The sequence below is a fragment of the Salvelinus fontinalis genome, chromosome 6 (assembly GCF_029448725.1).
Source record: "Salvelinus fontinalis isolate EN_2023a chromosome 6, ASM2944872v1, whole genome shotgun sequence".
In the NCBI taxonomy this organism is placed as follows: Eukaryota; Metazoa; Chordata; class Actinopteri; order Salmoniformes; family Salmonidae; genus Salvelinus; species Salvelinus fontinalis.
Genome location: NC_074670.1, coordinates 61192046 through 61208100, shown reverse-complemented (window position 1 = coordinate 61208100; position 16055 = coordinate 61192046). Strand labels below are relative to the sequence as shown.

Here is a 16055-nt window from a genome sequence, read left to right as displayed (position 1 = left end):
ACACAAAAAACGGACTTCCCCCCCATCCATTTCCAAAATCAATTGCCAGGCAGCATTTCCCTGGGCCAGGCAAAAAAATATTTGACCAATTAAAGTGAGACATTACCATTAACTATACTGTGAGTGATACAGTTGAAGTCGGAAGTTTACATACACCTTAGCCAAATACAAACTCAAATACAAACTTTAAACTCAGTTTTTCACAATTCCTGACATTAAATCCTCGTAAAATGTCCATGTCTTAGGTCAGTTAGGATCACCACTTCATTTAGGAATGTGAAATGTCAGAATAATAGCAGAGAGAATGATTTATTTCAGATTTTCTTTCTTTCATCACATTCCCAGTGGGTCAGAAGTTTACATACACTCAATTAGTATTTGGTAGCATTGCCGTTAAATTGTTTAACTTGTAGGCCTTGTCCTTGTTTGCACACACTTTTTCAGTTCTGCCCACAAATTTTCTATAGGATTGAGGTCAAGGCTTACTGATGGCCACTCCAATACCTTGACTTTGTTGTCCTTAACCCATTTTGCCACCACTTTGGAAGTGTGCTTGGGGTCATTGTCCATTTGGAAGACCCATTTTCGACCAAGCTTTGACTTCCTGACTGATGCTTCAACATATCCACATAATTGTCCTACCTCATGAAGCCATCTATTTTGTGAAGTGCACCAGTCCCTCCTGCAGCAAAGCACCTCCACAACAAGATGCTGCCACCCCCGTGCTTCACGGTTGGGATGGTATTCTTCGGCTTGCAAGCATCTCCCTTTTTTCTCCAAACATAATGATGGTCATTATGGCCAAACAGTTCTATTTCTGTTTCATCAGAACAGAGGACATTTCCCCAAAAAGTATGATCTTTGTCCCCATGTGCAGTTGCAAACCATAGTCTGGCTTTTTTATGATGGTTTTGGAGCAGTGGCTTCTTTCTTGCTGAGTGGCCTTTCAGGTTATATCGATATAGGACTCGTTTTTAATGTGGATATAGATACTTTTGTACCTGTTTCCTCCAGCATCTTCAAATGGTCCTTTGCTGTTGTTCTGGGATTGATTTGCACTTTTCGCACCAAAGTGCGTTCATCTCTAGGAGACAGAATACATCTTCTACCTGAGCGGTATGGCTGATTTCTTTTGATTTTTCCATGGTGTCAAGCAAAGAGGCACTGAGTTTGAAGGTTTGCCTTGAAAAACATGCACAGATACACCTCAAATTGACTCAAATTATGTCAATTAGCCTATCAGAAGCTTCTAAAGCTATGACATCGTTTTATGGTATTTTCCAAGCTGTTTAAAGGCACAGTCAACTTAGTGTATGTAAACTTCTGACCCACTGGAATTGTGATGCAGTGAATTATAAGTGAAATAATCTGTCTGTAAACAGCTGTTGGAAAAATGACTTGTGTCATGCACAATGTAGATGTCATGTCCTAACCGACTTGCCAAAACTATAGTTTGTTAACCTCTCTGGGATATGTGGGACGCTTGATATAAAATCAAACTTTCATTAAATCACACATATAAGATACCAAATTAAAGCTACACTCGTTGTGAATCCAGCCAACATGTCAGATTTCAAAAAGGCTTTTCGGAGAAAGCATAAGATGCTATTATCTGATGATAGCACAACAGTAAACAAAGAGAGTGTAGCATATTTCAACCCTGCAGGCGCAACACAAAACGCAGAGATAAAATATAAATCATGCCTTACCTTTGACGAATTTCTTTTGTTGGCACTCTAATATGTCCCATAAACATCACAAATGGTCCTTTTGTTCGATTAATTCCGTCCATATATGTCCAAAATGTCAATTTATTTGGGGCGTTTGATCCAGAAAAAAACAGCTTCCAATTTGCGCAACGTCACTACAAAATACCTCAAAAATTACCTCTAAACGTTGCCAAAACATTTCAAACGACTTTTGTAATACAACTTAAGGTATTTGTAAACGTTAATAATGGATCAAATTGAAGACGGGTCTATCTGTTTTCAATACAGGATGACAACAAAGTAACGATACATTTCTTGTCTTGCCCAACTCTCAAACAGTACACATAACTTTGCACTGATTCCAGATGGCCGTTCTTCTTCATTGCACAAAGGAATAACCTCAACCTATTTCCAAAGACTGGTGACATCCAGTGGAAGCGGTAGGAACTGCAAACAGGTTGATTAGAAATCTAGTTTCCCAATGAAATCTCATTGAACAGACGGTGAACTCAAAAAAATACAAATCTGAATGGTTAGTCCTTGGGGTTTTGCCTGCTACATAAGTTCTGTGATACTCACAGACATGATTCAAACAGTTTTAGAAACTTCAGAGTGTTTTTTATCCAACTCTAATATGCATATCTTATATTCTGGGGATGAGTAGAAGGAAGTTGAAATTGGGCACGCTATTGATCCAAAAGTGAAAATGCTGCCCCCTATCCTAGAGAAGTTAACAAGAAATTTGTGGAGTGGTTGAAAAACGAGTTTAATGACTCCAACCTAAGTGTATGTAAACTTCCGACTTCAATTGTATGTGCTTTAAAGTCATCGTTAATGGAAACTGTCTCTTTGCAACTGAAGGTCGAACGATTGTCGTTGTGTCACAAATTCGCCGGAGGTGAGTGTTTTTAGACAGCAGCAAACGTCATATTTTTCTGCATGCCTAAACTCATGTCTCTAATATGAAAATGGCATCGACAAGACATGGTTTCCTTTCCAATTAGAAAGAAACTCAAATCAAAACTACAGTAGCACTTGACAGAGTTTCCACACAACTAAGGTGTAATTGATTTTCTAAATCTGACTGATTGATAATCCTGAAAGATAGGAAAGAGGTTTGATCACTCTGACAGATTTATCCATCAAAACAACACTCTCAACAATCTAATGTTGCATTCCCATTTCCAAAAAACCCTTGACAGCTCTGTAAGCATTTCATTTCAGCTCGCCTGTCTCTATACCGACGGTGGCCTGTCAGAGTAGCTGGGTGCACCCTCAGATGGGATTTAGCAGCATTTGGCAGCGAAAACACTTCGGGTTTGACTCAGTAGCGACAGGAAGTGTCAGAGTGACCATTCTGTTCCCGCAGAGCGGCAGTGGCTGCTTACCGTTCACCTGGAGCATGTGCGTCTGCGAGAGCTGCTCGTACCCGTCGGCATGGCAGCTGTAGTTCCCCATATGGGTGGTGGTCACCTTGGTGACATACAATGAGCCATCATCTCCGAAATCCTGCAGGAGAAGAAAGAGGAATGCCAAAATGACTATGTAAGACAAACACTCATGGGTTCAAAATGTAATTAACACCATAATGTATAATTGTGCGTGCTCGGATCTGAAAATGAAAATGTTTTGTGAATGTGCGCAATGTACTTAGGCAATACGGATGTGGGGGTTGCAGCAGAGAATATTGATGTGTTATTGGAACTTTTGTAAAGCAGTAAAATAACTTGGACAAGGAGATCAATAAAGGCACACCGTGACACACATTTCTAGCCGTTTCAGTCAAAGACAAGCATTTGTTCGCTTGTCAAGAATTATCTTCCAATTATTGTTTTTTGTATGCATGGTACCATAGAGCAAAACAAATCAATCCTGGGTCCTTAATGACACTTTAACATTTATATGTATTATCTTATTTGAAAAATTACATTTTTAACTAGGAAACAACTATAATCAGTCTTTGGTTTAGTGCTGAAATTCAGGTTAAAGCAAGTATGTCAGTAATTACATTGAAGTGCCATTTTGAGTAATCCCTGAAATGAGCAAGATGAGAGAATGTTCCATTTTGTGAACAGGCATGCACCACAAAAACAGTTTCACTATGTTCTCCAGTATAAAAGCACAGGCAACTTTATCTGTGAGGTTACCAAGGTCACGAGGAGCAACTGAAACCAATTTAATGAATGTTGTGTCATGATTGCAGCCGTTGCACTGAAAGAATCCCCAAAGTTAATGAATCCATACACTGTGTTCAAGTAGTGCAACCATCTAGAAATAACTAAAATTTACTTCCTCATTAGACGCCTACTAACGTTCACACTTTCCAAGGTAATTTGCTATTTCTCCTGGGAGTATTTCTTCATTCAGTTCGTTGATTAACATCTATTCATTCTAATTTGATCAGGAAGCTTTCGCAACTGAAAACCCAGACAGACCTGAAGAAAGATAGCAAATCTTTTAAGTGTTTCTTGTCATAATCCAATTATAATTCCAATCACGTCTGATGGGATTGTTCAGGTCTCAGAGTCAGTACATGTCATTGCTTACATACACCTGCTAGACTGCTGTAAAGCATGGGCATGGGCCACCATGTTTGTCAGGTACAACCTCTATGATCAGATAAACAGTGTTCAGGGGTGGGATACTGGGGCTCAGGCTGTACCGGATCATCAGACCTTCGCTGTGTGAGGGGAATTGATGGCGCGTTTTGGCCCCTCGGCGATGAGCATATTGTGTCACCCTTTTAAATGAAAAATGAATGAGGGGAGAAATGAAACTCGGAGGGGTGGAACGAGAAGCACTGGAGGCGATCAAGTCCCCCACTCCTCTACCCCTCGTTCCCACTCCACCACCCCTCCTTCCCTCTCCACTCCTCCACCACCAATGCTTTCCCCTCCACTCCTCCTACCCCCTCCACTCCTCCACCACTTCTCCTTCCCCCTCCTCCATCCCTCCTTCACCCTCCACTCCACCTACCCCCTCCACTCCTCCACCACGTCTCCTTCCCCCTCCTCCACCCCTCCTTCACCCTCCACTCCACCTACCCCCTCCACTCCTCCTCCACCCCTCCTTCCCCCTCCTCTCTTCATCCACTCTTCTTTCCCCCTCCACCACCCCTCCTTCCCTCTTTCACCCCTCCACTCTCCCCCCCTCTCTTCCACCCCTCGTTCCCCCTCCTCCACCTATTATTCCCCCTTCCACCCCTCTCCTCACCCCTCTTTCACCCCTCCACTCCTCCACCACCCCTCTACTCCTCCTTCACCACTCCACTTCTCCTCCACCCTCCTTCCTCCTCCTCCACCCCTCCTCCAGACCACCCCTCCTCAAGGTCTGGTGTATCCGCCACAGAGTGATGTCAGAATTCATTAGCTTTGTGGCCTTTTTATTGTGGATGACATAGTAGACAATTCTGTGGTGATGTCAGTTCTGATAAAAACCTACCTGTGTCGGAATCTGCTGGGGGGAAAGAACACAATCAAAATATTTGGATGTTAGTTGAAATGCAACATCGAAAACAGGCAAAAGCACTTATCTTTCCACCATGTAACACTATACATCGTACAGCTTAATTGATTCATAATTTTTTGGTATCAGTTGATGGATATTCATTATTTACAGAGGACAGAGTTACAAAAGTCTTATAGCTCAACATATACATGAGGATAAGGCCGCCTAGATTCAATCAGATCAAGCCTTAACAGGCGATAGCTGACACCCGCATAGCGGATGTTTTGGTGGTGTCGGAGGTGGAACTGCGTTGGAGCCATCAAATCGGTGAGCAGCTGTTCTTGCGATCATTGTTACTAAGCTGCAGCCGCCCCACTCAGAACGAGAAAGTGTAGGCTATATAGAAATAATGACACTCAAATAAAAAATTATTCAACTAAATAATTAGGATTTCTATCAGCCTAATCGAGGTGCATATTACATCTCACACTCCAGTGTTCAACTTGTAAACAAGGCTGCATGGGATTGACTCTGTGGTAATGTTGCCAATGGCAATATCCGCTTCAGGTATAATTCCGGGAGCCACTTGTGGATTGGACAGCTCTAACGCAGTTCCTCCTCAGACACCATCAAAACGACCTCTATGCGGATGTTGGCTAAAGCAGATCTGATTGAATAGAGCCCTAAAATGCTAGCTGCTATACCCCACTCAGTACACTAGGCCCCTGCACACTGGGAGATAAAACGCAATACCCATAAACACTTGGTCAGTGTACATACTGTACATACATACAGTACCAGTCAAAAGTTAGAACACATCTACCTAGGGTTTTTCATTATTTTTGATATTTTCTACATTGTAGAATAATTGTGAAGACATCAAAACCATGAAATAACACATATGGAATCATGTAGTAACCAAAAAAAGTGATAAACAAATCAAAATATATTTTAAATTTGAGATTCTTCAAAGTACATTTACATTTACATTTAAGTCATTTAGCAGACGCTCTTATCCAGAGCGACTTACAAATTGGTGCATTCACCTTATGACATCCAGTGGAACAGCCACTTTACAATAGTGCATCTAAATCTTTTAAGGGGGGGGGGGCAGAAGGATTGCTTTATCCTATCCTAGGTATTCCTTGAAGAGGTGGGGTAGCCACCTTTTGCCTTGATGACAGCTTTGCACACTCTTGGGATTCTCTCAACCACCTTCATGAGGTAGTCACCTGGAATGCTATTCCAACAGTCTTGAAGGAGTTCCCACATATGCTGAGCACTTGTTGGCTGCTTTCCCTTCATTCTGCGGTCCAACTCATCCCAAACCATCTCAAGGAAAACCTGCTTCAACCTGCTTCAGTCAAAAACTGCACAATCCAGGTGTGTAAAACTCTTAGAGACTTGAGACTCACGCTGTAATTGCTCCCAAAGGTGTTTCTAACATGTATTGACTCAGGGAGCTGAATACCTATTCAATGACAATAATTTAGTCATTTAAGTTCTATTAATCTTTTTAAAAATTCAAAATTTTTCTTCCACTTTGACCTTAGAGTATTTTGTGTAGATTGTTGACAGAAAATGAAAATGAAAGCACTTTTAATCCCACTTTGTAATACAATAAAATGTGAAGAAATACAAGGGGTCTGCATACTTTTGCAAGGCACTGTATCTACCGTATACAGAGGCCAAATGACATCAAAGTTGACCTAACTTGACCTGACATGTCCTGGCTTGTTTTCTGTTCCTTTACTTTACGCAAGAGTTAAATCTAGCTCACTCACTTTAATCCAATTTGGCATAGGCTGGTTTCAACGCATTCCCATGTCAGCAATGATGTACAAAATTATGAATAGCTTATTGTAGAGAAGACTGGGGGATAGAATGGCAGTGCTTTCACATGCAAGTCATCAAAAACCTCGGGGAGAAGACGATGGCCCAAAAGAAGAAGAAAATTCCCATCTTCATGTAAATGGGGGATCGTAAAAAGCTGAAGCACTCGGAAACAGTGGGGGCAGAAATTCAATTCCAGGAATGATGGTGCTCGGCGATGACTGGCGACAGCTGTGCGCCTCCTCGCACAGTTTTAAGGGCCATCAACATTTAATGTTACATTAGTGGCTTCGCTGGACCTTCTTTATCTACTACGACAGTGTTGACTCAATTATGCATGGTCGAGTCAGCCACAGCTTGGTCAATCCTGACGAGGGACAAAGGAGAGAGTGGGCAGCCTTTCCTGATGACCCCCTGAACCTTCAAGTCTTCAAGTGTCCTGTCTTTGAAGAAGGATGAAAGCGTAATGGTGGTAGATACTGCACACAGACGATGACACACGCTCCGCAGAAAGTAAAAATAGGAGCTATCCCTCAGAGCTGAACCCCTTTGGTATCCTCCTTCATCCTGCCTGCCTTTTTTTACCCATACTCCTTTGCTGTTCTTTGGCTGAGAACACTGTCCCTCTCAGCAGTGTACAGAGACTGGATATCTGACATTGTGTATAACTGTCAATCCCAAAATAGTGTTCAAAAGATCTAGGTCTGCATTTTGATTAGTCCACTTTAAAGTGCGCAGGCGTTCTAGTGATGGTGAGAAGCTGAGCAGGATATTACAAAACTGTTGGTCATACTTTATTAGGATTGTCCCATATGATGTACAACTGGTTATACTATCAACACACTCTCTGTTGATAAGAAACTGCTTGCTAAGGTTACGGTTACAGTAAAATAACAGTTAAGGTTCGGATTAGGGCTAGGGTTAGGATAAGGTTTCGGGTTAGTGGATAGTTATTATCCAAATAAAGTGTTACCAAAGTGTGTGTGTGTGTGTGTGTGTGTGTGTGTGTGTGTGTGTGTGTGTGTGTGTGTGTGTGTGTGTGTGTGTGTGTGTGTGTGTGTGTGTGTTTGTGTGCATGCGTGCGTGCGTGTGTGTGTGTGTGTGTGTGCATGCGTGCGTGCGTGTGTGATAAGATAAGCTTTCCTAGATAAGAAAAGCCTGGTAGTCAACCTGTCCTCGACACAAAGTGTCTTACAAAGCTAGAAGAAACAGGTGGGGCTTCAGGCAGCTCTTACATTGATGTCCTCCAGATCCAGAGAGTTGAGGACCTGATTGTTGCGTTTCCAGATGATGGGAGGTCTCTGCTCCCCCTTGATTGCGCAAATCAAGACAGCACTCTGGCCAACAGTTACCGTGGTGATGCTCAATTTCTGGTCATCTGGCAGGGTGAGCTGGAACACTTCTGTAAAGAAGAAAGCAAAGCCGGTAATTAGATCACCTGTTAGTCATAGAGAGCTGTGCCACTTTTGTTCCACTAGGGTGTTTGAATGTAAAAATTCAAGTGTGTGTGTCCCCATGTGCACTTGCGTGTGTGTGTGTGTGTGTGTGTGTGTGTGTGTCTGTGTGTGTGTGTGTGTGTGTGTGTGTGTGTGTGTGTGTGTGTGTGTGTGTGTGTGTGTGTGTGTGTGTGTGTGTGTGTGTGCGTGCGTGCGTGCGTGCGTGCGTGCGTGCGTGCGTGCGTGCGTGCGTGCGTGTGAAAATAAATAAATAATGTTTGTGTGCATGTGTTCAAATGTGTGCGCACGTGTGTGTTTGGGTGCAAGTGTATGCGTTTACTTCCACATATCAGTGAAGCAAGCCAAAGTACTTTTCCTGTGTGTGTGTGAGCATACAGCACACTGAACAGACAGGTGATTGTGGTATTGTGTGTATGCCCGTATTCCTTAAATTAATGGACCTGAAAACAGTTGAATACACAGAGAGAGACTCAATTAGCCAGTGTTTTGTTGCCGAGGCACAACATTACTGCAGATGTTGTTTGGTTTATGCATCGAGGAAACATAATGAGTTCATACGTCAAGAGAAAATGGAGGAAATTAGGTGCTACGTAAATACATCAAGTAAACAAGAGATTTAATGTACATTTCATTAAACCATGCCAGTACTGTATCTCCGAGGATTTCTTCCGCCTACCTAGCTATCCATCTTATTATGTGGACTTTTCCAAAGGGATTGTGGGTGTTCTATTCAATGTCCCACAACGCCACCACATTTATTTTATGTATTTACATAAAGAGATTGTTTGAAATGCATCGACAACTCAAAATGAATTGCAGTTCTCCACATATTGCTATAATCACTGATTGCTCAAGTGAAAGTGTATACATAGCACCAAAGGCACAGAAACTATCCTGGAAAAACAGAGACATTTTGCGTGTGGCCGGTAAGGGTGCCGATGGTTAACGACTTTAATGCTTCCAGTTCTTCAATGAGACAATGAATGAACACAAAGCCGTTACTCAAGCGTCCCCTTTAATTCTGTTATGTAACTAGACTTGTAACTAGTGTGTGCCTTTGAATTTTCCTCTTGGGCTAATGAGCAACAGAGCAAAAGGAAACACTGACTCAATTTGTTCTGCTCCTGAGGCCATGAAATACAAAACCTAATGAAAGAAAAGCCCAGGTCCAGAGACTAGCGGTTAGCTTAGCTCAGCGAAACCAACTGAGGGAAGAAAGAGCTTGAATAAGAATGTATCTGTTGTGTACCTTTTAACTTGAGTCTAGAGTTAATGCATAACAATCTGTCTCTTATGTCCTGAACTAGAATAAACCCCATGTGATCAATGCTTGAAGACTGCAGACACCCCATTCTGTAGGAAAAACAAATAAAGATATACCTCAGCACACAATTGACCTGAGAAAATGTTTTACTATCTAGTGCTTTGAAATGGTTCATAACCCCAAGCAATACATGTCCAGTATTTCTATAGGGTTTAAAAGATCAATAACAAACTTGAACAGGATGGCTCTTTTGAAGATTGAATGAAGCTGTGTCATTAAGTCAAGAATATGTACAATTACAATTCTACATAGTCTCTTGGGGTTTCAAGACTGCATGGGAGATGTTTTTCATGGAGAGACGACTGCATTTGATTGTCCTCAATCAATTTCTAGTCTTTTGTTAAAATCCCCATGCGGGATGGTAAATCCAAGACACAAGAGGACATATGTGTTAACATGCTCAAACACACTCTTGTTGATTAGCCTTTAATTTCTCAAGAGTACGAACATCTGTCAAATCATTAGCGTGACCCTTCCTGCCCGACAATGAAGCATCTTGTGTCTTGATGACGATGATGTTAACTATTGATCTTTGAAAGCTGACATGCTACATGGAAAGCGACTCATTTTGTCATGTGGAAATTGCAACATAACAACAATCATGTTTAATGTGACACAGACAATCTTAATAGAAGAGTATAATTGAGCTACGAAAGAACAAGAATGGACAACAAGATTCCAGTTTATCAAATGTGTTTAAAACTTCGACTTGGTCATCATCCCGGATCCGGGAGCATCCTCATCAGTAAAAAAGCTGACTAGCATAGCCTAGCATAGCGCCACAAGTAAATACTAGCATTTAAATATCATGAAATCACAAGTCCAAGACACCAAATGAAAGATACACATCTTGTGAATCCAGCCATCATTTCCGATTTTTTAAATGTTTTACAGCGAAAACACAATATGTATTTCTATTAGCTAACCACAATAGCAAAAGACTCAACCGCATATTTTCACAATTTTTTTTACCGCATAGGTAGCTATCACAAAACCGACCAAATAGAGATATAATTAGTCACTAACCAAGAAACAACTTCATCAGATGATAGTCTTATAACATGTTATACAATAAATCTATGTTTTGTTCGAAAATGTGCATATTTGAGGTATAAATCATAGTTTTACATTGCAGCTACCATAAAAAATATCACCAAAGCAGCCGGAATAATTACAGAGAGCAATGTGAAATACCTAAATACTCATCATAAAACATTTATGAAAAATACATGGTGTACAGCAAATGAAAGATAAACATCTTGTGAATCCAGCCAATATTTCCGATTTTTTAAGTGTTTTACAGCGAAAAGACAATATAGCATTATATTAGCTTACCACAATAGCCAAACACACAACTGCATTCATTCACCGCAAAGGTTTGCGATCGCAAAAAAACAGCAAAAGATATAAAATTATTCACTAACCTTGACAAACTTCATCAGATGACAGTCCTATAACATCATGTTACACAATACATATATGTTTTGTTCAAAAATGTGCATATTTAGCGGTACAAATCGTGGTTTTACAATGTGAATACGTAGCCAAACTGCACAAAATTATCCGGAGATATTTTGTACAGTTACCTAATCTAATCAAAGAACTCATCATAAACTTTACTAAAAAATACATGTTGTACAGCAAATGAAAGATACACTAGTTCTTAATGCAATCGCCGTGTTAGATTTTTTAAAATAACTTTAGTACGACATACAGCTTACGTTATAGCGAGACAGCGCCTGCAATGAGGGCGGAAAATAGAACTAAACATTTCCACAGAAATACGAAATAACATCATAAATGGTTCCTACTTTTGCTGAGCTTCCATCAGAATCTTGTACAAGGAGTCCTTTGTCCAGAATAAATCGTTGTTTGGTTTTAGAATGTCCTCTTCGCCTGTCGAATTAGCAACCTTAGCTAGCCAAGTGGCGTGAAGATGTCCATCTTCACCAAACGCCAAAACGCCAAAACTCCCGATAAACGTTCAATAATCTGATAAAACTATATTTAAAAAACATACTTTACGATGATATTATCACATGTATCAAATAAAATCAAAGCCGGAGTTATTAGACGTCTATACCGAACGCTTTTCAGAAGCCAATGTCGATGTCCTTCCCGCGCCTTGCTAGACAAAGGAAATTGGGATCACGTCATTCCAAGAGCTCTTGTTCGACCTCAGATCAAGCTAGACACCCTATTCCACCTCCCACTGCCTGTTGACATCTAGTGGAAGGCGTATGAAGTGCATGTATATCCATAGATTTCAAGCAAATGAATAGGAAGGCCCTGGAACAGAGCCTCGATTTCAGATTTTTCACTTCCTATCAGGAAGTTTGCTGCAAAATGAGTTCTGTTTTACTCACAGATATAATTTAAACGGTTTTCGAAACTTGAGAGTGTTTTCTATCCAATAGTAATAATAATATGCATATTGTACGAGCAAGAATAGAGTACGAGGCAGTTTAATTTGGGCACGATTTTTTACAAAGTGAAAATAGCGCCCCCCTATTGACAAAATTAATGGGGAATTACTACTATACAGAACCTGGAAGTTATAACATGCTGAAATGTTTGAGACAAACATATCTCTCTCAGCACATACTGCAGTTTCTAACGTCTACAGGGCTTCATTAAATCTTAATTTCCCAAATTAGGCTGCAATGTGTCCTCTCTTTTTCTCTAAGCTCAGAGGAGGAAATTAGCAAAGTACAAATGCATTTCCTACGCAGAATTCATTGGCGCCAGTGGAGATATATTACACATAATTGACTTCAAACTTACTCCATCTATTGAGATGTTAAGAGTTTGAAAACAATTAAAGAACTAATTTCCAGAGTTCAGCACTGGGTTTATTGGATACTTCAGAGATTAAAAAGTGACTTGATGTTTTCCTACTAGCAGATCATGATACGGGCTCAAAGATTACATGAACACACTGCTGATCAAAATATTATAAGCAGTATCTTTGCAGAAAGCAAACGGCGGTCATCTTTTGACATGCTCACTGAACTCTGTCGGCCCATGTCACATACACAAAGACAGATGCCCACAAGGGACATACTACTCCACAAATAAAACAATACAATGTCCTAGTGGGAGCGTCCTATTGTGGCTCTGTTATGATGCTGCTCCCCCTCGACCCTGCTGGCAAAACAACCCTGACAACATCACTGCTAACACGACGCATGGACATTTCAAAAATCTGTAGGCTTTGTAGCTGCGGTGTTGAGGCGGGACATACCCATACAATCTCCTCCCTAACCATTCAATTACAGTCCCTAGTATCTTAATGGCTTTGGAAATGCGCTTAGAGCGACAAACTCGATTCACAGGCGATCTCGGGGGAACTGAAACGGGGGAAGTCATGGGGGAGATTTTAAAAAGAGAAATCAGCAGGCGGCAGGCTGCATCAGACTGTTGGAGGGAAACCACCAAACCACATGCATGTGAAGTCTGTACAGGCACAGAATGGGCAATTTCTTATTGATCAAATCGAACTCAGTGTGGGCTGCTGGACATTTTATCCGATCTTCTCTGGCCTCTGATTTATCAGAACGACTAGTGGCCCTGGCTGCACCTTTCGTCTTGTTTTGGACTTCCATGGCTTTTCTCCTGGGAGGAACCTAACCTTCAACATCCAGCCTGTAATTAGTGATTAACGGCTGGGTCTGGTTTTTGATTTACTCCCCAAATGTTCCCATAATGGGATCTTGGTCCATGCCCACCGCCCAAGACTAAATCACCTATGGCACAGTAGAGGAACGGTTGTCAGGGAAAATAGCTGTCAATGTCGTTTAGCTACTCCCCTGCTCACCAAGCTCTTTCTCTCCTTCTCTTTCTGTTTCTCTCTCTCTCCTCTTCCTGTTTCTCTCTCTCCTTTTTCTGTTTCTCTTTCTATTTCTCTCTCTCCTTCTCTCTTTCCTTCTCTTTCTGTTTCTCTCTCTCTCCTTCTCTTTCTGTTTCTCTCTCCTTCTGTTTCTCTTTCTGTTTCTCTCCTCTCTTTCCTTCTCTTTCTGTTTCTCTCTCCTTTTTCTGTTTCTCTTTTTGTTTCTCTCTTTCCTTCTCTTTCTGTTTCTCTCTCCTTGTTCTGTTTCTCTCTCTCTTTCTCTCTTTCCTTCTATTTCTGTTTCTCTCTCCTTGTTCTGTTTCTCTCTGTTTCTCTTTCTGTTTCTCTCTCTCCTCTCTCTCCTTCTCTTTCTGTTCTCTCTCTCCTCTCTCTCCTTCTCTTTCTGTTTCTCTCTCTCTCCTCTCTCTCCTTCTATTTCTGTTTCTCTCTCTCCTCTCTCTCCTTCTCTTTCTGTTTCTCTCTCTCCTCTCTCTCCTTCTCTTTCTGTTTCTCTCTCTTTCTGTTTCTCTCTTGTGCTTTTCCAACATCATATCTATCATACATGTGGCACACATCCTCCAAAGAGGTGTTATCTGTCCAGGTGGGTGTATCTCCATTGCTGCTAATTTTTTAAGGTATATTGTCTAGTGCTTTTACATCATTTTGAACAACCCCCAAACCACTCCACTTGGGTTTAGGGTTCCCGAGACCGATAGGAGGGTTAGATCGACTGAATTACCTGCTCCAATATCAACGTCTGCAGAAAGGAACAGCCCTGCCAATACCAGAAATACTTTGATCAAGACTTAAAGCTTCATAAAGCAGACTGCAAGTAAAGTCAATTGAAATAAAAACCTCTGCACCAAGGTTATAAATGTGAGTGAAGCCTGTAAAAGTGGAACTTACTGAGTGCATTACCTCACCTGATCAGCCTGGGGCCTGGTTTATAGAGCAGCTGGTGAAGGAGCCTCGTGGGACCGACCACACATGGCTGAAGACCATTGTAACTGGACTAATTTGATCAAAACTACCTTGTGAAAAAGGCATTGAGAGAAAAGCTATCCCGTCAAAATGCAAGGTGTATTTGGGGTTTGGATTTATCATAAGGGGGCCATGCTGATTTGGCTGTGATGCCTCTCTCACCCACTCAAGTGAGTTCTATTCCTTATCATGCGGTTCGTAACAGTGAATAATATTGAGCGCTGTGCACGTGGCTGTCTTTACGTGTGTGCCTTCCCACCTGTGTGTGTGTGCGCGTGCGTGCGCGCATACGTAATTGCGTACGTGCGTGTGTATTATGTGTGTGTGTGTGTGTCTGTATCTGTAACTGTGTGTACATGTGTATGTGCGTGTGTGTGTGCATGCGTATGTGTGTTTTTAAAGGCAGGTTTGATTGAGGTGCGCCAGTAAGCCATCTCACCAGCGGGCTCAAGAAAAGCAAGAGGGAGTGAGTTCAACACACAGCTGAGTGTCCAGAGATGCATTAAGTAATTGCCTTCTAGCTCCACGGTAGGGATCTTAATAGCATTATTATGTTCAAAGTACAACGTTGCTCCAATAGCTGCATACCTCTCGAGACTGCAATCCGATGTGAGCGCGTCAACAGCGTACCCCTCCTTGACAAGAGTCGTGAAACGTTTGAGAGGCATGAAGCCAGCGAGTTTGTTTACATGGAAATGCTTCCCTTCTGTCTGTATGTCTGTCAACAGTGATAGGAAGGAGGACTAACGTCTATAAGAAAGATTATGGTACACATGATATTACATTTTGTAGAGATGTGGTTTTTCTATCATGTAGCTTTCCTACACACTGTGTGATTCATAAACTGTATATATCACATACACTCAGTGGCCCGTTTATAAGGTACCCCACCCTGTTGACGAAAATGGTTAGCTCCTACAGACAGTGAGTCACGTGGCCGTGGCTTGCTATATAAAGCAGGCAGACAGGCATCAAGACATTCAGTTACTGTTATATTGAAAGTTAGAATGGGCAAAACGAGTGGCATAAGCATCTTTGAGCATGGTATGATCGTTGGTGCCAGTCATCTCAGAAACGCCTCCTGGGTTTTTCATGCATGACAGTGTCTAGGGTTTACCGAGAATGGTGCGACAAACAAAAAACCTCCCGTCAGTGGCAGTCCTGTGGGCAAAAACAGCTCTTTGATGAGAGGTCGAAGGAGAATGGCAAGAATCGTGCAAGCTAACAGGCGGGCCACCAAAAGACAAATAACGGCGCAGTACAACAGTGGTGTGTAGAACGGCATCTCAGAACGCACACCTCGTCGATCCTTGTCATGGATGGGCTATTAAAGCAGACAACCACACTGGGTTCCACTCAGCTAAAAGAAGAGAAGAAGAAGCGGCTCCAGTGAGCACGCGATCACCAACACTGGACAATTGAGGAGTGGAAAAACATTGCCTGGTCCGACAAATCCTGGTTCCTGTTGCATCATA

General features: G+C 41.7%; 1 protein-coding gene across 2 annotated transcripts in view; it reads right to left on the bottom strand.

Annotated features, from left to right (window-relative positions):
- Nucleotides 1–16055, bottom strand: part of LOC129858247 (follistatin-related protein 5-like) — a 225506-nt gene that overhangs the window by 49519 nt on the left and 159932 nt on the right. For both annotated transcript variants that reach the window (XM_055927333.1, XM_055927334.1), the window contains exons 7-8: nt 8225–8391; nt 3098–3218 (exon numbers count right to left, since the gene is read on the bottom strand). In XM_055927333.1, coding sequence (XP_055783308.1) covers nt 3098–3218; nt 8225–8391 — 288 coding nt within the window. The remainder of the gene's footprint in view (nt 1–3097; nt 3219–8224; nt 8392–16055) is intronic.